This window comes from Schistocerca cancellata, chromosome 1 (assembly GCF_023864275.1).
Source record: "Schistocerca cancellata isolate TAMUIC-IGC-003103 chromosome 1, iqSchCanc2.1, whole genome shotgun sequence".
Lineage (NCBI taxonomy): Eukaryota > Metazoa > Arthropoda > Insecta > Orthoptera > Acrididae > Schistocerca > Schistocerca cancellata.
In genome coordinates this window covers 1280270633-1280294541 of record NC_064626.1, presented here as the reverse complement: position 1 = coordinate 1280294541, position 23909 = coordinate 1280270633, and the positions used below count along the sequence as shown (strand labels likewise).

At 45.0% G+C, this 23909-nt stretch overlaps 1 protein-coding gene across 1 annotated transcript in view; it reads right to left on the bottom strand.

The window, feature by feature from the left end:
• Positions 1–1252: 1252 nt before the first annotated feature.
• Positions 1253–23909, bottom strand: part of LOC126147104 (uncharacterized) — a 38180-nt gene continuing 15523 nt past the window's right edge. The window contains exons 3-4 of the mRNA XM_049915672.1: positions 19906–20064; positions 1253–1488 (exon numbers count right to left, since the gene is read on the bottom strand). Of these exons, the coding sequence (XP_049771629.1) occupies positions 1330–1488; positions 19906–20064 (318 nt within the window). The 3' untranslated portion in view covers positions 1253–1329. The remainder of the gene's footprint in view (positions 1489–19905; positions 20065–23909) is intronic.

Sequence of the window (23909 nt, the reverse complement as noted above, 5' to 3'; positions counted from 1 at the left end):
GCGACGAAATTTTAGGCCTGCAACACTATCTCGAAGACAGCCAGGCAACGCCTATTGAAGCCTTAAACTTCATAAAAAAGCATAATTTTCAGGAGTTATATCCCAACATCTGGATAACGTTACGTATTTTGCTAACAATACCAGTGACTGTCGCAAGCGGCGAACGCAGTTTTTCCAAACTGAAGTTGATAAAAACGTACTTGCGGTCTACAATGTCTCAAACAAGACTAACCAGTTTGACCTCACTGTCCATTGAAAATGAAGTTGCAGAAAACCTGGACTTTGCTAATCTGATCAGAGACTTTGCCGACAGAAAAGCGAGAAAAATAAAATTTTAGTTGTTTATAATTGTTTTTCATTAGGCGTAATATGTTTTGTGTTCAGATGACTGACAGAAAATATAGGTTTACGGCTTACAGTTACATTAAATTCAATAAAAATATGGTACCCAATTCAAAATTAGTGTTTTTTCGTTATACATATTACCTCCTATATATAAAAATCAATTGTTGTGTGTTAGTCTCACCAAAACAAAGAAATGGCTTGACCAATTTGAATAATTTTTGTTTTGTTTTGTTCGCTTTAGTACAGGGGTGCTTCAGAAAAGAAAAGAAATATTTGGGATATACGAGCCTGTTTCAACCACATTTTACGCATCTTTTCTTTGTTTGGAACACGCAAAAACAATTTTCTGGAGTTTTTGTAGATGTACAGTGCAGTACTACGCAATATTTTTAGACAATTTCCCAAAACGTGAATGCCCAAACAATATATCACTGCTATACTGACTGTTACGGCAGCGACAGCAGCGTGCTGGACTGACGTCACAGGCTACACAAGACTCACATGGAGCGTCTTAGCGGGCTTTCAGATTATTTGGATTTCATTTCCATTTAAAAAAATAAAATACTCAAATTTACGATGGAAAAAACCATGTTATGATCATAAGATGACGCCATTAACCACTTAAGACGATTTCTAGAAAACAGTCAAATACCGTGTTGCAAAGCCCTGCCAGGTTCGCTATTTATACAATAAAGGGCGCCAACTGGACGACTCGCCCGAGACACCTGGATGGCTAAGGCCGGCCCTGCATATTGAAATGAACCACAGATACAGTCAAGATTCTGTTCAGCACAGTACCACTTAGATATTGTCTGGGAGAGAGAACCCTAAGGAGACATAGGCATGGAAGATACAAGGAAAAATGGAATCGGGTCAAGTAAATAAATTTTTATGCTTTGTTCACTTATTTGTCTAGTGATGGACACGAGACGTATTTATTTCAGAGAGAGAGAGAGCACAACACCGTCCGCCCGCCGCTGCGCGTCACATGAGGTCCTCCTCGACCTGGACCACCCAGCGCCAGCAGCCCACGACCTGCCCTCCGTACTGCCAGACGGTGTCCAGCCGGTACTTGCCGTACGGCAGCGCCGGGAACTTATCCAGTTGGAAAGTCAGCGGCGCGCCCCGGATCTCGTACGTGCCCTGCCAAACAAACGCCACTACGTGTGAGCTACCTGTTATCTCTGCTCACTACAGTGGTAGACTTCCCTGGCTCCTGCATTCTCTTTATTAAAAAAAAAAAAAGCAACTTTAGCACCAACATTACTCTGTGTACCTCTCCGCGGACTTAAACTTCGCTCTTTGGAATTCAGTCGCGTACTATTACAAGGGTACCAACACACGCTCTCCTAGTCACCCCCTTAACTTGGCAGCAGTACTGACAAAGCAAGCTTATAAGCGAGTGGCCGCCAGTTTACCTAGTCTTTCTCTTGTCTGCTATACAAGCATAGATACAGCCAAAGCTGCTGTAGTGCACTTCCCAAGTGTTTAACAAGAAGCCAAGGTTTGGAGTTCCACGATCTTGTCGAGTACCATACCAGAGCGCTAGCCGTACGAGCAGGCGAGTCAGCACAACCGACTTGTGCAGCAGGCCCGTAGTCCGATTGAGTCGCACGGTGACGTAATTTTCCTGATGTATTTATTTACACATGCTTTACATCTTTTTCTCCAATTAATAGCGTTAATTACCGAAAATTTTTATGAATGAAAGTGAAATCCATTTACGGTGTCCGGCATATAAGCAATATGTTCAGCGAATTAATATCTGTGCAAATTCAAACCAACGGCTCTTTCCCTTTCTCTACGTACATTTCCCCTTGCCTTTTCTCTGTTTCACCTTGAACGTTACTAGTTTTTTACTACTGCAACAGATTCAAATGCCATTTCTCTACAGACTATAAACATCAGTGCAATATAACAGAAAAAACACATTATTGAACACATATATACTCCCAATAAATTATGAAAAGAATATATCTGTGGGAGATACAATTTGTTTGACTGCGAGAAACAAAACAAAACCGCACATTTTCGTAGCAGAGCACAGTATAGCATTTTCTTTCTCACAGTTGGTTTTAGCAGGAAACCTCTATATATAGAGTAGTCCATTCCTCGGACTACGAGTCCGTTAAAAAAAAAAAAAAAAAAAAAAAAAATCGTGCCGCCAAGGTTGACTTACTGAATGGCTGTGCATTAGGCCAAATGGACATAAAGAAATATGAAGGATTCAGGTGGACCGCCTCTTACGATATGTGATAGGTGGCAGTGTTACTAGTCATAAACTTGAAAGAGGCGCTGTAATATTGACAAAGAAAATGGCAATACGTGTAACGACATTCCTCTCAACAGCGAGTAGTTCGCCTTCCCTATTGTTCGCACATGCATTGACAACGCGCTGACGCATGTTGTCACGCGTTGTCGGTGGATCAAGATAGCAAATATCCTTCAACTTTCCCCACAGAAAGAAATCCGATGAACGTGCGGGCCATGGTATGGCGCCTCGACGACCAATCCACCTGTCATAAAATATGCTATTCAATACCGCTTCAATCACACGCGAGCTATGTGCCGGGCATCCATAATGTTGGAAGTACATCGTCATGCAGTGAAACATCTTGTAGTAACATCGGTAGAACATTACGTAGGAAATCAGCATACATTGCACCATTTAGACTGCCATCGATAAAATGGGGGCCAATTATCCTTCCTCCCATAATGCCGCATCATACATAAACCCGCGAAGGTCGCTAATGTTCCACTTGTTGCAGCCATCGTGGATTTTCCGTTGCCCAATAGTCCATATTATGCCGGTTTACCTTACCGCTGCTGGTGAATGACGCTTCGTCGCTAAATAGAACGCGTGCAAAAAGTCTGTCATCGTCCCGCAATTTCCCTTGTGCCCAGTGGCAGAACTGTACACGACGTTCAAAGTCGTCGCCATGCAATTCCTGGAGCATAGAAATATGGTACGGGTGCAATCGATGTTGATGTAGCATTCTCAACACCGACGTTTTTGAGATTCCCGATTCTCGCGCAATTTGTCTGCTACTGATGTGCGTATTACCCGCGGCAGCAGTTAAAACAACTACTTGGGGATCATCATTTGTTGCAGGTCGTGGTTGACGTTTGACATGTGACTGAACACTTCATGTTTCCTTAAATAACGTAACTATCCGGCGAACGGTCCGGACACTTGGATGATGTCATCCAGGATACCGAGCAGCATACATAGCACGCATCCGTTGGGCATTTTGATCACGATAGCCATACATCAACACGATATCGACCTTTTCAGCAATTGGTAAACTGTCCATTTTAACACGGGTAATGTATCACGAAGCAAATACCGTCCGCACTGGCGGAATGTTACGTGATACCACGTACTTATACGTTTGTGACTATTACAGCGCCATCTATCACAAAGCGAAAAAAGTGGTCCAACTAAAACATTGATATTTCTTTACGTACTACACGAATATGTAATAAAAATGGGGGTTTCTATTTTTTTAAAAACGCAGTTGATATCCGTTTGACCTATGGCAGCGTCATCTAGCGGGCCAACGGTAGCGCCAGCTGGTTTCCCCCTTCAAGCTAGACAAGTTTCGTTCTTAATAGTTTTTTCGTTTGATACTTATTTCGTGAGATATTTGGCCCAGTCACTATAAATGGACCACCCTGTATATACGCCAGTCTGATTGTCCATTAGAATATCATGTAAAAATTCGAAGGAAATTGGTCAAGAACTTTTCGAGACATTTGGTAACAATGATTCCCCTTTATATTTTACGTATATACACATTATAAAAGATGGGTAGCCTGTGTCTGTCCGATTGTTCACTGGAGTATCGTCTAAAAATTTTGAGTAAATCGGTTAAGGACATTTCGAGATTTTTGGCAACAAATTTTTTCTTTGTACTTATGTTATGTATGTGTTATGTACATCAAAAAACATATATGTCCACCTGATTGTTCATTCAAAGCATCGTGTAAAAATTTGAAGTAGATTGGTCAAGTACTTTTCCGAAGGTTTGGTAGCAACTTTTCCCCTTTACATACTACATATATATTTATATATTAAACATGTAACATATGTACATCCGAATGATCATTAGAACATACTGTAAAAATTTGAAGTAGATCAGCCAAATACTTTTCGATATTTTTAGTAACAACATTTAACAACTTGCCTACATACTATAGTATACAGGGTGTTACAAAAAGGTACGGCTGAACTTTCAGAAAACATCCCCCACACTCAAATAAAGAAAAGATGTTATGTGGACATGTGTCCGGAAAAGCTTAATTTCCATGTTAGAGCTCATTTTAGTTTCTTCCACCTACGCTCAATGGAGCACGTTACCATGATTTCATACGGGATACTCTACCTGTGCTGCTGGAACATGTGCCTTTACAAGTACGACACAACATGTGGAGCTCCTGCACATTTCAGTCGAAGTGTTCGTACGCTTCTCAACAACAGATTCGGTGACCGATGGATTGGCAGAGGCGGACCAATTGCATGGCCTCCACGCTCTCCTGACCTCAACCCTCTTGACTCATTTATGGGGGCATTTGAAAGCTCTTGTCTACGCAACCCCGGTACCAAATGTAGAGACTCTTCGTGCTCGTATTGTGGACGGCTGTGATACAATACGCCATTCTCCAGGGCTGCATCAGAGCATCAGGGATTCCATGCGACGGAGGGTGGATGCATGTATCCTCGCTAACGGAGGACATTTTGAACATTTCCTGTAACAAAGTGTTTGAAGTCATGCTGGTACGTTCTGTTGCTGTGTGTTTCCAATCCATGATTAATGTGATTTGAAGAGAAGTAATAAAATTAGCTCTAACATGGAAAGTAAGCGTTTCCGGACACATGTCCACATAACATATTTTCTTTGTTTGTGTGTGAGGAATGTTTCCTAAAAGTTTGGCCGTACCTTTTCGTAACACCCTGTAGATTACATATATAATTGTAAAGGATATACATCAAAATTATGTAGCCTGTATCTATCCTAATGTTGATTAGAGTATCATGTAAAAATTTGAAGAAAGTCAGTGAAGATCTTTGAGGCCGCCGCTAACAATGTTTCCTCTTTACACATTATGTACGTATTTATATTCTATACACATTAGAAAATAAGGATTGTCTGTCTGTCGGAACATTCATTACAGCGTCGTGTGAAGTAAATGGTCAGCAACTTCACGAGATTTTTGGAAACAGTGGCTCGTCGTCTTACAGAAGTACAGATTTTAAATACATATTTGTATGGTCGTTAAAAGTCCTCAGCTCGTGGTCTGGCGGTAGCGTTCTCGCTACCCGCGCACGGGGTCCCGGGTTCGATTCCCGGCGGGGTCAGGGAGTTTCCCTGCCTCAAAATGACTGGGTGTTGTTGTGTTGTCTTCATCATTATGCATCGCCATCATGGTCGGAGGAAGGCAATGGCAAACCACCTCTGCTACGACCTTGCTTATTCGGCGGTGCGGGTCTCCTGCATCGTTCTCTACGCTCCTCGGAGTACGGGATCTCGTCATCATCTCATAATTTGTATGGTACACATATTTAACAAATGCGTAGCCCATGTGCGTCCGAAGGTTTGTTGGAGTGTCATGCACTGATCTGAAGTAATTCGGTCAGGTACTTTACGAGATTTCTGGTAATAACATTAAGCGATAACTTGTCTTTATATAGTAGTGTAGATTACAGTGACGAGTGACTGATCACTGAAACACATTTTTGTGAAGGCGTAACTCATTTAATCGCTGTACACGTATATTCTGTCGAACAAAGCATTGCGTCCGTCCAGTTATATGCACATCAAAAAAAGTTTTGCATCACGTGTGTTCCGAGAGTTCCGGAACCTGTACAGAAAATTGGAATAGAGATCAATGTAAACATCATTTGCGCCCTTTTTATTGCTCATGAAAAGCCCTGCACACAAACCCATGTAATAAGGGTAGGAACGATTGTCGTGCAGAATGTTCCTTCCACACGGTCGTCTGGCTCACCCTGTACTGGCGGTCCAGCTGCCTGGTACCGACACGGCCGTCGCCTCCCACAGTGTTAATCACGTTTTCCTCCAAGTCCGAATATTTCGAGTACGTCCTTCATGATTTCGTGCTTACTGAAACGACTCTGTCTCAGATAAACGGCGAAACATTGTTGCAAACACTGAATGCTGTGGTTGTTGTCGTCGGAGAAAGGACTCCTGATACAACCTCGCTATCCGCCACCCTTCGCCATTTGCTTTTCCGTAAGCAGACACCATGTAGGCAAGTTCTCGATTCGAATACGGGACCATTGTGTACAACGCTGTATCACATCCACTACGAGTCAGCAAGAGAAGTAAATCGGGCACAACATTACCAATTTCTATGGCAGGAGAGTGACACACTTGTAGATAGACGGCGCCCTAAATGGAAGAGGCAGCTCACTAAATTCCGAAACCCGTGGATGTAGAGCATATACACTCCTGGAAATGGAAAAAAGAACACATTGACACCGGTGTGTCAGACCCACCATACTTGCTCCGGACACTGCGAGAGGGCTGTACAAGCAATGATCACACGCACGGCACAGCGGACACACCAGGAACCGCGGTGCTGGCCGTCGAATGGCGCTAGCTGCGCAGCATTTGTGCACCGCCGCCGTCAGTGTCAGCCAGTTCGCCGTGGCATACGGAGCTCCATCGCAGTCTTTAACACTGGTAGCATGCCGCGACAGCGTGGACGTGAACCGTATGTGCAGTTGACGGACTTTGAGCGAGGGCGTATAGTGGGCATGCGGGAGGCCGGGTGGACGTGCCGCCGAATTGCTCAACACGTGGGGCGTGAGGTCTCCACAGTACATCGATGTTGTCGCCAGTGGTCGGCGGAAGGTGCACGTGCCCGTCGACCTGGGACCGGACCGCAGCGACGCACGGATGCACGCCAAGACCGTAGGATCCTACGCAGTGCCGTAGGGGACCGCACCGCCACTTCCCAGCAAATTAGGGACACTGTTGCTCCTGGGGTATCGGCGAGGACCATTCGCAACCGTCTCCATGAAGCAGGGCTACGGTCCCGCACACCGTTAGGCCGTCTTCCGCTCACGCCCCAACATCGTGCAGCCCGCCTCCAGTGGTGTCGCGACAGGCGTGAATGGAGGGACGAATGGAGACGTGTCGTCTTCAGCGATGAGAGTCGCTTCTGCCTTGGTGCCAATGATGGTCGTATGCGTGTTTGGCGCCGTGCAGGTGAGCGCCACAATCAGGACTGCATACGACCGAGGCACACACGGCCAACACCCGGCATCATGGTGTGGGAAGCGATCTCCTACACTGGCCGTACACCACTGGTGATCGTCGAGGGGACACTGAATAGTGCACGGTACATCCAAACCGTCATCGAACCCATCGTTCTACCATTCCTAGACCGGCAAGGGAACTTGCTGTTCCAACAGGACAATGCACGTCCGCATGTATCCCGTGCCACCCAACGTGATCTAGAAGGTGTAAGTCAACTACCCTGGCCAGCAAGATCTCCGGATCTGTCCCCCATTGAGCATGTTTGGGACTGGATGAAGCGTCGTCTCACGCGGTCTACACGTCCAGCACGAACGCTGGTCCAACTGAGGCGCCAGGTGGAAATGGCATGGCAAGCCGTTCCACAGGACTACATCCAGCATCTCTACGATCGTCTCCATGGGAGAATAGCAGCCTGCATTGCTGCGAAAGGTGGATATACACTGTACTAGTGCCGACATTGTGCATGCTCTGTTGCCTGTGTCTATGTGCCTGTGGTTCTGTCAGTGTGATCATGTGATGTATGTGACCCCAGGAATGTGTCAATAAAGTTTCCCCTTCCTGGGACAATGAATTCACGGTGTTTTTATTTCAGTTTCCAGGAGTGCATTATTACCACCAAGTTTCAAATCGCGCTATGATCACCAGTCAAAGATAGGAAAATTAGAGCTCGCACTGAGGCGTTCAGACAGTCGTTTTCCTCTCGTGCGATCCGTGAGTGGAACAGAGGGGGCGAAATATGACTTTGGCGCGAATTGTGCCCTCCGCCATACACCGCTTGTTGGCTATCGGAGTACATATGTAGATGTAGATCAATCAATCCCGGGAATTAAGAGACTTTGAAAGCAGAGTGGTAGTTGGAGCTTGACGCATGGGACATTCCATTTCGGAAATCGTTAGGGAATTCACTATTACAAGAATCAACTGTCAGAGTGTGCAGAGAATACCAGATTTCAGGCATTACCTCTCACCAAGGACTACACAGTGGGCAGCGGCCTTCTCTTAACGAGAGGGAGCAGCGACGGAGTGCTGACGAACAAGCAAATCCACGTGGTATAACCGCAGAAATGAATGTGGGACGTGCGACGAACGTTTCCGTTTGGACAGCGCAGCGAAATTCGGCGTCAGCGGGCCATGTCAGCAGTCGACCTGTCCGGCTGCCTTTGCTAACAACAGGACATCGACTGCAGTGCCTCGCCCGGGGATAATGATCATATTAGTTGCACCCGAGACGACTGGAATACTGTCGCCTGGTCGGATCAGCTTTGATTTCAGTTGGTAAGAGCTGATGATAGGGTTCGTGTGTGGCGCTGACCGCACCAAACCATGGATTCAAGTTGTCAACAAGGCATAGTGCAGGCCGGTGGTGTCTGCATAATGGTGTAGGCTGCGTTTGGATGAAATTGACTGGCTCCCCTGGTCTAACTACAGGGTGTTTCAAAAATAACCGGTATATTTGAAACGGCAATAAAAACTAAACGAGCAGCGATAGAAATACACCGTTTGTTGCAATATGCTTGGGACAACAGTACATTTTCCGGCGGACAAACTTTCGAAATTACAGTAGTTACAATTTTCAACAACAGATGGCGCTGCAAGTGATGTGAAAGATATAGAAGACAACGCAGTCTGTGGGTGCGCCGTTCTGTACGTCGTCTTTCTGCTGTAAGCGTGTGCTGTTCACAACGTGCAAGTCTGCTGTGGACAACATGGTTTATTCCTTAGAACAGAGGATTTTTCTGATGTTGGAATTCCACCGCCTAGACCACAGTGTTGTTGCAACAAGCGAAGTTTTCAACGGAGGTTTAATGTAACCAAAGGACCGAAAAGCGATACAATAAAGGATCTGTTTGAAAAATTTCAACGGACTGGGAACGTGACGGATGAACGTGCTGGAAAGGTAGGGCGACCGCGTACGGTAACCGCAGAGGGCAACGCGCAGCTAGTGCAGCAGGTGATCCCACAGCGGCCTCGGGTTTCCGTTCGCCGTGTTGCAGCTGCGGTCCAAATGACGCCAACGTCCACGTATCGTCTCATGCGCCAGAGTTTACACCTCTATCCGTAAAAAATTCAAACGCGGCAACCCCTCAGCGCCGCTAACGATATAGTGCACAGGATTGATGACGGCGATATGCATGTGGGCAGCATTTGGTTTACTGACGAAGCTTATTTTTACCTGGACGGCTTCGTCAATAAACAGAACTGGCGCATATGGGGAACCGAAAAGCCCCATGTTGCAGTCCCATCGTCCCTGCATCCTCAAAAAGTACTGGTCTGGGCCGCCATTTCTTCCAAAGGAATCATTGGCCCATTTTTCAGATCCGAAACGATTACTGCATCACGCTATCTGGACATTCTTCGTGAATTTGTGGCGGTACAAACTGCCTTAGACGACACTGCGAACACCTCGTGGTTTATGCAAGATGGTGCCCGGCCACATCGCACGGCCGACGTCTTTAATTTCCTGAATGAATATTTCGATGATGGTGTGATTGCTTTGGGCTATCCGAAACATACAGGAGGCGGCGTGGATTGGCCTCCCTATTCGCCAGACATGAACCCCTGTGACTTCTTTCTGTGGGGACACTTGAAAGACCAGGTGTACCGCCAGAATCTAGAAACAATTGAACAGCTGAAGCAGTACATCTCATCTGCATGTGAAGCCATTCCGCCAGACACGTTGTCAAAGGTTTCGTGCAATTTCATTCAGAGACTACGCCATATTATTGCTACGCATGGTGGATATGTGGAAAATATCGTACTATAGAGTTTCCCAGACCGCAGCGCCATCTGTTGTTGAAAATTGTAACTACTGTAATTTCGAAAGTTTGTCTGCCTGAAAATGTACTGTTGTCCCAAGCATATTGCAACAAACGGTGTATTTCTATCGCTGCTCGTTTAGTTTTTATTGCCGTTTCAAATATACCGGTCATTTTTGAAACATCCTGTATGTTGTCACTGTGAATTCGCAAATTTTCACAAACACAACTTTTATTGAGGTGAGTTCACAAGTTTGATGACGGAACAACAAACGAAAGATAGCAATAATGATGACAGTAAAAGTCCCCTAAATGTGCCTAACAAAAGTTCACTTCTAATTTTCCACCAAGGTTCGTGTAAAGATATACACACACACCCTAGTAACAGTCCAATCCAGAGACAAAAACCCAATCTTCAACGGTCGCAGTACACGAGGTCGGCATCCGGCGTGAACTGAACTTCGGGGCTGGTTCTAGCCCTTAAATAGCTGTCTCCAGCCATTCAGGTTTTGGTGTAGTGATACTGCCTGCAGGCCACGGCTCGAGCTCCCCCCCCTGCAGGAAGTAGTACACACATTATCTTCTGTGTAATTAGCCGGTTTTTATCATGGTGCGTTTGGTACACCTTGAGCATAGACAACCTCCTCCTCTGTGGTGTACAATGGGTTGCCAGCCCTCAGGGGCTACCTTGGCTCCGGTGTAACAAACTGAGCATATCATTGATTCGAAATTGTTATGTTCGGCTACTTGTAGACCGTTTGTAGCCATTCATGGATTTCATGTTCCCAAACAACGATGGAATGGTCACTGGACCACAATTGTTCACCATTGCTTCCACGAACGTTCTAGCAATTCGTGCGAATGGTTCGGACACCCAGAACGCCCGACATGAATCCCATCGAACACTTACGGGACGTAGGTCATTCTGTGCAAAAATCCTGCACTGCAAACACTTCCGCATTATGGTAGGCTATAGAGGTAAAACGGCTGAATGTTTCTGCATCAGCTTCCAACGACTTGTTGACTCCATGCCACGCCGAGCTGATGCACTAAGCTGTGCTCTAACATTCTGCGTGGTGTCTGTTTGTTCTGAGTCGTGTCTCCCTACCACTATCGCGCAACGACGCTCTGGGCGTGTTTTTTAGGGAATTGACTAGTTTGAACCTGGGACCTGTTGCTGGTAAGGAGACGCCAGACCACACATGACATGTAGAGTTCAGAAGAGTTCAGTGAGACTAGCGATGCTATAACCAAATACTTAATGGTTTCAGCGTCAGCTCCACTGCACTCCATGTAAAAGAATCTCAATACTATCTGAATTTAGTGGAAGGGGTTCAGGGCTTTCCTATTTTTAGTTAGCTGGTAAAATAACGTCGAAAAAGCAGTTAAGTTTACCATTGCAAATTTTATTCTACTCACAAAACATTGTTTATAAATTGCACTATTGATAAAAGGAAATATTTTAATACAGGATGATAAAAACCAATTGCGTTCAACAAAAATGTGAACGAATATTCCCTGAGTGGGTTTCCAAGTTCTACAATGGATCGAAGGACGACCTATGCCATATCACATCTATAATCTAGGTTCGAATTAAGTTTCACAAAAGAGAAAACTATCAAATTGGTGTACAGTGACCCTCAATTATGTTTAATTACTTATCTAACTTGTCGTAAATTACAGCGGCTGATGTGACTTCTCAATAATTATATAACAGAAAAATCATCGCGTTTCAGATTTTAACTTACGTAGCAAATGTGAATACCATGAGCTTCAATTGACGATCGACACTAGTATTACGTAAAAACGGGATGTAACAGATGAGACTTAAACAGTTCTCAGTGAAGCCTTATGCGCTCAAAAATGCGGCATCGCGTGCGTTCATTACCTTGTCGGTGTTCGTCAGGGGGCGGCGGCCGGCGCAGCTCCATGCATCTCGCCGTCTCGGAAGCAACTCTTTTCTAACTTCTCCTTACTACAATTTACCGAAGTTGGTTTAAAAAAAATTATCTGGCTGTGTTTTCATCTGACCAGTCAGGGTCTCAATGTTAACCTTAAGCTCCGCCTACAAAAATTCTGTCTATCCAATGAGAAACATACTTTTCGTGGTGGGGCAATGTTTTTAACGTTTGCAACGTAACAGAGACGCGAAAAAGTCTCACACTAAAACATGCGGCTGGCGTGGCCCTTTTTGTGTTATCGTAAGATCTATACTGTTCTTCTGGATGGCTCTAGCTTTTAACATGGGCTGGGGGGTGGTCCTAGCGGTTACTTTTCGTGGTGGGGCAATGTTTTTTAGGTTTGCAACGTAACAGAGATGCGAAAAAGTTTCACGCTTAAACTTGCGGCTGGTGTGGCCCTTTTAGTGTTATCGTAAGATCTATACTGTTCTTCTGGAGAGCTCTAGCTTTTAACATGGGCTGGGGTGTGGTCCTGGTGGTTAGCTGGCGACGTAGGTGTCCGTCCCTTGTCGTAGGGCCTTCCAGCTTAACACGGTTCTGCTCTCAGCTTCTGTTCTCGTTTCTCCCCTCGGAACTGAGTCTGTCTCATGGTGGGAAGGTATTACATGCATTTAGGCATTCTTGTGTTAGTCTGTGGTATTCCATTTGCTCACTCGTACTCGTATTACTTTGGTTAATTTAATGTCAGGATTTATTCTGAGCTATGTGACATACTACTGGATTTGCTTATCATGTCAGGGTTTTCATGGGAGGTGTTGGATTTGCCTGATACCTTACAATGCAAAAGGAGGCCAAAGACGATATTAGGATGTATCACATGATTTGTGTCACCTTAGGTACAGCTGAGCATAGGCCCGCTCTCCCCCAGTTTGTGACCTCCGAGGAAACAGTCGGCTTTATCTAGTTAGGTGACCAGCGCTGTTCAAGTCCCAGATGGAACTTTACTTTTGTAAACGTTGAACTTTTACTTCAAGAGAAGAGTTCGTGATTGGCTGAATCAAGTGATGCTTTACTGTTGAAAGACATTTGTAAATTTTCGACTCTTTTCTGTAACAGTGGATTACATAAAGTCAGTTCTTCTGATAACGTCAGTTTCTTCTAATAAAGTAAATTATTCTTTCATATGTTGCAGTTCCAATCAGCTATCTCCGAGAGCAGTATAAGAACTGACAGCTATGATTGGACGATTGTAGCTTTATCGAGTCATAACACTTTGCACTTGCGTATTTCTGACTGAAGATGGCATACACGAGCAGCTATGACCTCTTGAATAGTGCAGGCCGGTGTGGTCGAGCGGTTCTAGGCGCTTCAGTCTGGAACCGCGCGATCGCTACGGCCGCAGGTTCGCATTCTGCGTCGAGCATGGATGTGTGTGATGTCCTTAGGCTAGTTAGGTTTAAGTAGTTCTAAGTTCTAGGGGACTGATGACCTCAGATGTTAAGTCCCATAGTGTTCAGAGCCACTTGTTCTTGAATGGTGAGTCTATGGATTAAAAACAATCAATAAATGTCCAGCACTTGATGCCAAATCTACGCTTTTGCCGTATTCATGGTGTCATAATTTTAATGGTTAACAGTCATGTTGATGTCAATCCAGACATACAAAGTTTTGATAAAGCTACAAGGTGTATAACTTTGCATCCGCCGCTTTTTCCCCACCATTTGAGGCTTTAATGAAACAAATTGGTGACACATGTATCATTCAAAGTATTTTCCATCGCTGGCCACTACTTTGTCCTATCTTTTGGGCTGTGTACGAATCCCGCGTCGAAAAAATTGTTCATCTTTTGAAGCGAACCACGAATCGATCCATTTTGTGACTTCTGCATGTGATCGGAAGTGTTGGTCAGCCAGGCCACGTGCCATTGATCTAAACAGGTGATAGTCAGAGGGACCAATGTCTGGAGAATACGGCGGGTGGGGTGGGACTTCCAGTTTTAACGTTTCCAAGAATGTTTTGACCTCGTTTGCAACGTGGGGTCGAGCGTTGTCGTGCTGCAATATCACTTTAATCTGCCTCCCGCTGTAATGCGGCCGTTTATCTTTTCCTTCTCTGCTCTAACGCATTAATTGCGTTCGATAACGAGCACCCGTGATTGTTTCACTTGGTTTTAACACACGACGCCGAGCTGATCCCACGAAATGCAGAGCATGACCTTGGAGCCGTGAATATTCGGTTTCGCCGTCGACGTGGAAGCATGGACGCGATATCCTCATGATTTTTTGCGTTTGGGGTTATCGTAATGAACCCATTTTTCGTCCCGGTTACAATGCGATGCATAAATCCCTTCCGTTATTGCCTCTGAAGCAACTGCTCACAAACACACAAACGCCAATGCCTCTTGGTTTCAGCTCACACGGGACCCAAGTTACTTCTTTCTGAATCACGCCCATAGCCTAGAGACGTTTTGAAACGTCTTGCTGTGTCACTCCCACTAACCGTGCCAATTATTCTTGAGGTTGACGCGAGTCTTCACTCAGCAATGTCTCCAATTCTACATCAACGAAAACATTCTCCCTTCCACCACTATGCCGGTCTACGACATTAAAATCACCGTTCCTGAAGCGTTGAAACCACTCACGACACGTTGTTTCACTAACAGCGTCCTTACCGTACGTACCTCAGAGCATTCGATGAGACTCAGCCGCTGTTTTCTTCATATTGAAACGAAACAGTAACAACTCCCGCAAATGAAGAGAATTAGGCTCACAAACTGACATTTTCAATCAAGAACAACTTTACGATGCAGACACAAAACGACTAATGTTTGAATGAGGTTATGTTGATCGAGGTCCAAGCTAGCTGCCTGACGTCTGCGATCTCTTTCTTCCAACCGCAACTTTTTTTTTTTTTTTGGTCATCAGTCTACTGACTGGTTTGATGCGGCCCGCCACGAATTCCTTTCCTGTGCTAACTTCTTCATCTCAGAGTAGGACTTGCAACCTACGTCCTCAATTATTTGCTTGACGTATTCCAATCTCTGTCTTCCTCTACAGTTTTTGCCCTCTACAGCTCCCTCTAGTACCATGGAAGTCATTCCCTCATGTCTTAGCAGATGTCCTATCATCCTGTCCCTTCTCATTATCAGTGTTTTCCACATATTCCTTTCCTCTCCGATTCTGCGTAGAACCTCCTCATTCCTTGCCTTATCAGTCCACCTAATTTTCAACATTCGTCTATAGCACCACATCTCAAATGCTTCGATTCTCTTCTGTTCCAGTTTTCCCACAGTCCATGTTTCACTACCATACAATGCTGTACTCCAGACGTACATCCTCAGAAATTTCTTCCTCAAATTAAGGCCGGTATTTGATATTAGTAGACTTCTCTTGGCCAGAAATGCCTTTTTTGCCATAGCGAGTCTGCTTTTGATGTCCTCTTTGCTCCGTCCGTCATTGGTTATTTTACTGCCTAGGTAGCAGAATTCCTTAACTTCATTGACTTCGTGACCATCAATCCTGATGTTAAGTTTCTCGCTGTTCTCATTTCTACTACTTCTCATTACCTTCGTCTTTCTCTGATTTACTCTCAAACCATACTGTGTACTCATTAGACTGTTCATTCCGTTCAGCAGATCATTTAATTCTTCTTCACTTTCACTCAGGATGGCAATGTCATCAGCGAATTGTATCATTGATATCCTTTCACCTTGTATTTTAATTCCACTCCTGAACCTTTCTTTTATTTCCATCATTGCTTCCTCGATGTACAAATTGAAGAGTAGGGGCGAAAGGCTACAGCCTTGTCTTACACCCTTCTTAATACGAGCACTTCGTTCTTGATCGTCCAGTCTTATTGTTCCCTCTTGGTTGTTGTACATATTGTATATGACCCGTCTCTCCCTATAGCTTACCCCTACTTTTTTCAGAATCTCGAGCAGCTTGCACCATTTTATATTGTCGAACCCTTTTTCCAGGTCGACAAATCCTATGAAAGTGTCTTGATTTTTCTTTAGCCTTGCTTCCATTATTAGCCGTAACGTCAGAATTGCCTCTCTCGTCCCTTTACTTTTCCTAAAGCCAAACTGATCGTCACCTAGCGCATTCTCAATTTTCTTTTCCATTCTTCTGTATATTATTCTTGTAAGCAGCTTCGATGCGTGAGCTGTGAAGCTGATTGTGCGATGATTATCGCACTTGTCAGCTCTTCCCGTCTTCGGAATTGTGTGGATGATGCTTTTCCGAAAGTCAGATGGTATATCTCCAGACTCATATATTCTACACACCAACGTGAATAGTCGTTTTGTTGCCACTTCCCCAAATGATTTTAGAAATTCTGATGGAATGTTATCTATCCCTTCTGCCTTGTTTGACCATAAGTCCTCCAAAGCTCTTTTAAATTCCGATTCTAATACTGGATCCCCTTTCTCTTCTAAATCGACCCCTGTTTCTTCTTCTATCACATCAGACAAATCTTCACCCTCATAGAGGCTTTCAATGTATTCTTTCCACCTATCTGCTCTCTCCTCTGTATTTAACAGTGGAATTCCCGTTGCACTCTTAATGTTACCACCGTTGCTTTTAATGTCACGAAAGGTTGTTTTGACTTTCCTGTATGCTGAGTCTGTCCTTCCGACAATCATATCTTTTTCGATGTCTTCACATTTTTCCCGCAGCCATTTCGCCTTAGCTTCCCTGCACTTCCTATTTATTTCATTCCTCAGCGATTTGTATTTCTGTATTCCTGATTTTCCCGGAACATGTTTGTACTTCCTCCTTTCATCAATCAACTGAAGTATTTCTTCTGTTACCCATGGTTTCTTCGCAGCTACCTTCTTTGTACCTATGTTTTCCTTCCCAACTTCTGTGACGGCCCTTTTTAGAGTTGTCCATTCCTCTTCAACTGTACTGCCTACTGCGCTATTCCTTATTGCTGTATCTATAGCGTTAGAGAACTTCAAACGTATCTCGTCATTCCTTTGTACTTCCGTATCCCACTTCTTTGCGTATTGATTCTTTCTGACTAATGTCTTGAACTTCAGCCTACTCTTCATCACTACTATATTGTGATCTGAGTCTATATCTGTTCCTGGGTACGCCTTACAATCCAGTATCTAATTTCGGAATCTCTCTCTGACCATGATGTAATCTAATTGAAATCTTCCCGTATCTCCCGGCCTTTTCCAAGTATACCTCCTCCTCTTGTGATTCTTGAACAAGGTATTCGCTATTACCAGCTGAAACTTGTTACAGAACTCAATTAGTCTTTCTCCTCTTTCATTCCTTGTCCCAAGCCCATATTCTCCTGTAACCTTTACTTCTACTCCTTCCCCTACAACTGCATTCCAGTCGCCCATGACTATTAGGTTTTCGTCCCCCTTTACATACTGCATTACCCTTTCAATATCCTCATACACTTTCTCTATCTGTTCATCTTCAGCTTGCTACGTCGGCATGTATACCTGAACTATCGTTGTCGGTGTTGGTCTGCTGTCGATTCTGATTAGAACAACCAGGTCACTGAACTGCTCACAGTAACACACCCTCTGCCCTACCTTCCTATTCATAACGAATCCTACACCTGTTATACCATTTTCTGCTGCTGTTGATATTACCCGATACTCATCTGACCAGAAATCCTTGTCTTCCTTCCACTTCACTTCACTGACTCCTACTATATCTAGATTGAGCCTTTGCATTTCCCTTTTCAGATTTTCTAGTTTCCCTACCACGTTCAAGTTTCTGACATTCCACGCCCCGACTCGTAGAACGTTATCCTTTCGTTGATTATTCAATCTTTTTCTCATGGTAACCTCCCCCTTGGCAGTCCCCTCCCGGAGATCCGAATGGGGGACTATTCCGGAATCTTTTGCCAATGGAGAGATCATCATGACACTTCTTCAAATACAGGCAACATGTCCTGTGGATACACGTTACGTGTCTTTAATGCAGTGGTTTCCATTGCCTTCTGCATCCCCATGTCGTTGATCATTGCTGATTCTTCCGCCTTTAGGGGCAGTTTCCCACCCCTAGGACAAGAGAGTGCCCTGAACCTCTGTCCGCTCCTCCGCCCTCTTTGACAAGGCCGTTGGCAGAATGAGGCTGACTTCTTATGCTGGAAGTCTTCGGCCGCCAATGCTGATTATTTATCAAAATTTAGTCAGTGGCGGGGATCGAACCCGGGACCGAGGACGTTTAGATTATGAATCAAAGACGCTACCCCTAGAGCTACCTACTTAGAGAGCCTGTATACAGAGAGAGTGGCCATAGGTGAAGTTGGCCGTGATTGGTTGATTAGCTTTGGCGCCATTTTTCTGCCAAACGTCTCTCGCGCTTCCTATGTTCGCCGTGCTTTTGAGTTGAACTGAAGTTCAGAGGACTTTTGGAAACAATTAAAAGGTATTTGAATTATTGAGAGACTTGTTATGCGTTGTGCATGCATGTTCGATTTAGTTGTATATCGTTTTTAGTACGTAATAAGCGTTTGCGTGCATACTGGTAGCATCACAAGCTTTTCTGAAGCCAATATCTGACAGTCCTTGCTGGAAATGGAAAGTTCCTGTAATTGTTGTGCCATTCTCATTCGACTTTATAGCGTCAAACTTTATTTCGTTCCGAATCAGAACACGAGGCATTATTTTGATTTCAGTATTATTGCCTGACTGTTGACGAAGGCAAGTTGTAAGCACGTTATCCGCAGTTGTCGTGGTTGCTGAAACATTAATAGTAGTGAATAATCGTAGGCACTCTTGAAGACAGTTTTTAATAGGCCTACTTACTATGGGGTAGAAGGGATACGGTAGTTTTCTTGTTATATTTGGTCGTTATTACAGTAGCCTACATTTAAAATTACCTTATTTTTGTAATCTTTTCGTTTGTTATCTGCGAGAGGTATTCAAAGAATGTCGTGAGTAGTTGTTTACTTGTGACATGCAAAAAGTTTGAAGACGTGACAAGAAGTACTAATACGTCTCACACTTTTTGCATGTCACAAGTAAACAACTGCTTACGACTTTCATTCATCTGACGTAATACAGGTACGTTAAACCTTAAGCGCTATGCACTTCCGATACAAAACAAATGCTATACACTATATTTTATTTATTTACGTTACTTTCATTGCAATATGCCTAGTAAACGAATTTTAAAGGAGATAAATGCAAGTAACGAATAATTTTTACAGCCACTGTATCAAATTTTCCTGTGCTGTACTTAGTAGGCTACTATGGGTATATTATAGCTGTAAAGAAGGGCATTTAACGAATGATTTCGCCGTATTGTCTGGTGCTTTTGATTCGGTGAGTGTGTACTCGACTACTCCACTGCTGGCCATTCAAAATACCCGCCCGCAGTTTGGCAGAAAAAGGGCCGCCGCATCGTCCGGTTGGCCGCTCTCTCCCTATACAGGCTGTCTACCGCTGCTTACCGTTGTCACTACCTATCGGAATACGGTGGAAGAAAAAGTTGTACATCATGTACAATAACACTACAGGCACGGCAATCCAAACAGCACTACCCTATGGATCCCGCTGCAAGGATGTTCAGTTTGAGCGTTGCTTTTTCCCAAGTTTTACTGTGGGTCCGTAAAAAGCGGCGTGGAGCGTTGCGAGCTGCTCACCTTGGGGATGGGACACTTGCCGTCGGACATGTGGCTGAAGAAGGCGTCGAAGACTACCCTGGCCTTGTCCCGGAGGCCCGTGCAGTAGTCCTCGGCGTCCATGTCGTAGGCGTGCTCGCCCCAGCCCCCGGAACCCCACTTGGCGATCGCCAGCTGCGCCTGCAACATACCGTGTAGGCTGCCTGTAGGACCCGTCACCCGGTTGTCTGGAACACGGGAGCTGAGAATACACCGGATGTGGCGACCGTGAAGGGTCTCAAAGAGGGTGACAGTGCTGCAGCCTTAGCCCTCATATTAGTCACTGTACACTGCATAAGTAGGAAAGGAAACCAAGCTGCAACTGATTTTTTCTGGCATGTATATTTGCGTATTTTTCTTACCTTTTCTTCGGTTGATACCTACGTAACCTAAAAGTTGTGAATTTGTCTGTATGTAAGTGCGTAACATGCATATTTTCCATTGCATGACTCCTGTTCACACAGATATTAACATCTGTGTAAAATCAGAGCAAAGGACAGTCGGAGAAAGGTGGAAGGAGAAGTGATTAGAGGAAGAGAGAGTAACAGCGTTAATGGTTTTGCTCTGAAAGACTCAAGTACTAACCCTTAATGAAAAACATGCACAGAAGTGAAGTAAGAATGTGTGATACCAAGAGATTAAGTTATTGAGATTCTGCAAGCGATTTATGAGAATAGAGGGACTGACATGTGTGCTATAAATGATGGAAGAATGTGTCTCTCAACAGTTACACATCGGACATTGCGATCAAATATGAATAAAAATCGGCGACTGTAACTAAATAGATAATTTAATCCTGCCTGGATACTCCTTCACATACTGCACCCTACTTTATTTTCACTTTTTTAGAAAGCCGTTTTTCCGAATTAATTTGTCACTCAAGCGTGTCAATAATTACTTTACTGGACGTCCACACAAAATCAAGAAAGGCGTTACGCCATCGTAGCAAAATCAATGAAAACAGCGATGCAGCATCACTCGGCGATATGAGTAAAACTGCAAGAACACAATGAATGATCACTTTTTCGAAACTCCGTAATTGCCTCCCCCTCCGTAACTGCCTTGGAAATTTAGCTCAAAATTGCCTACAACAATCCTAAGCAGTGGTGCAAGAGCAACTTCACGCCCTCGGTATTAGCGACGTTTCAAACAGCAGGAAGACAACACGCCACAGCTCAGATGTTCATGATGTCACAATGACGCCACATTTCACCACAATTCAGTCCAAAGCGGTCATGAAAGTGTAATACGATGGAAAGGTCGTCACACCCCCTCTTACCAAAATTTCACTTTTTTTGACGCCTGTACAACGGAGGACAGAACCGTGGCGCCCAGGACTGAAATAATGTGGATTTTCTTTATCGGTTGCTGAGGACAACATTTCAGAAAAACCGCCGCTCGGAATCGACGCGAAAAGATCTCATGGGATGGCTTTAAGGACGTCAGTGGAACTACCCCTTCACTTGCTGCCTTAATTTCTACACGTTTCGCGATCGGAAACGGCAGTTCGCAGTGCAATATGCAGCAGAAGGGCGTTCTTCACAAATTTTGTCACTGATGCCATCCCCCGGAGGATTTAATCCTTTTCTAGGGACTTCGTGAGGCTGCTACTCCTTTGAAGGGGATTTCACACATTTGGAGTGAACCGTGACGGCAATTCTTGCTGTGGCGTACGGGGTGGACGACTAGGTACCGTTCCAAACGATTCGAAGAAATTCTAAAATGACCCGAAGCAGAAAATAGTTTATACGATTTATCATCCTTCCTTTCTCGTGCTATCCTGTAGCAGATGCAGGAACAAAGTGGCACAGGGTCCCTTTGAGACCACACAGTTTGGAAACACCATCCGCCCATCTTTGATGAGCACATTAAAAATGTACCTGCACCGAGATATCTCGTGATGGAATCCCAGGCGCCTGCAGTTAGGGTACTCTGTTGCTCTGCTATCAGGGAGCGCCACGCTTTTGCATCATTACAGAGCATGGTTTTAGGTGCCTTTGAGCCAAATTTCAAAGTTGTACGTCCTAATGGCAGCAATTACAGGATTTCGAAAAAGTGATGCTTTAATTTCGTTGGGCAGTGTATTCACAAAGAAACAAAATGTATAGGCGACACAATTTATATATCAATTTGTCAGGAAGTTTCACATCAGCGCACACTCCGCTGCAAAGTGAAAATCCCATTCTAGAATCTGTGTATTGATTTAAATGGCTTGTTTTTGTCGTTAAAACCGTCTGCGACATAAAGACGATACCGACATTTGCACTGCACACCGTTTCATTTCTCGCAGTAGGTTTTAACAGAAAACCTGTATGTTATTGTTTAAAATATGTTTGTTAGAGGTTATTGCAGCAATTTGAAGTAAACCGGTCAAGAACTTTTGAAGCTTTTTTCTAACAATTTTACTCTTTGTGTATTAGTGTAGGCTATGATTCAATATTTTTAACCATTAGTTCTAACTGATAGTAAGTAAAGTATTTAGATAAAAGTAAACAAAAAAATTTGCTGCACCCTATAGTCGAACCAGTGACTTCGCATTTACAAGCCTTTACACAGCGCATTCAGCTAGCAAAGAATATTCTTGCCTAACAGTGTTCGTGAATCTAATCTTCAAATGCGATTTTTTGCCAATTGCAGATGAGAAATGCGTCGTACTACTTTAGAAAACTGATGTTCGCACACTGGATTTCAATTTCTATAAGTATGGAGGAAATCAGAAAGGATAAGATACACTCCTGGAAATGGAAAAAAGAACACATTGACACCGGTGTGTCAGACCCACCATACTTGCTCCGGACACTGCGAGAGGGCTGTACAACCAATGATCACACGCACGGCACAGCAGACACACCAGGAACCGCGGTGTTGGCCGTCGAATGGCGCTAGCTGCGCAGCATTTGTGCACCACCGCCGTCAGTGTCAGCCAGTTTGCCGTGGAATACGGAGCTCCATCGCAGTCTTTAACACTGGTAGCATGCCGCAACAGCGTGGACGTGAACCGTATGTGCAGTTGACGGACTTTGAGCGAGGGCGTATAGTGGGCATGCGGGAGGCCGGGTGGACGTACCGCCGAATTGCTCAACACGTGGGGCGTGAGGTCTCCACAGTACATCGATGTTGTCGCCAGTGGTCGGCGGAAAGTGCACGTGCCCGTCGACCTGGGACCGGACCGCAACGACGCACGGATGCACGCCAAGACCGTAGGATCCTACGCAGTGCCGTAGGGGACCGCACCGCCACTTCCCAGCAAATTAGGGACACTGTTGCTCCTGGGGTATCGGCGAGGACCATTCGCAACCGTCTCCATGAAGCTGGGCTACGGTCCCGCACACCGTTAGGCCGTCTTCCGCTCACGCCCCAACATCGTGCAGCCCGCCTCCAGTGGTGTCGCGACAGGCGTGAATGGAGGGACGAATGGAGACGTGTCGTCTTCAGCGATGAGAGTCGCTTCTGCCTTGGTGCCAATGATGGTCGTATGTGTGTTTGGCGCCGTGCAGGTGAGCGCCACAATCAGGACTGCATACGACCGAGGCACACAGGGCCAACACCCGGCATCATGGTGTGGGGAGCGATCTCCTACACTGGCCGTACACCACTGGTGATCGTCGAGGGGACACTGAATAGTGCACGGTACATCCAAACCGTCATCGAACCCATCGTTCTACCATTCCTAGACCGGCAAGGGAACTTGCTGTTCCAACAGGACAATGCACGTCCGCATGTATCCCGTGCCACCCAACGTGCTCTAGAAGGTGTAAGTCAACTACCTTGGCCAGCAAGATCTCCGGATCTGTCCCCCATTGAGCATGTTTGGGACTGGATGAAGCGTCGTCTCACGCGGTCTGCACGTCCAGCACGAACGCTGGTCCAACTGAGGCGCCGGGTGGAAATGGAATGGCAAGCCGTTCCGCAGGACTACATCCAGCATCTCTACGATCGTCTCCATGGGAGAATAGCAGCCTGCATTGCTGCGAAAGGTGGATATA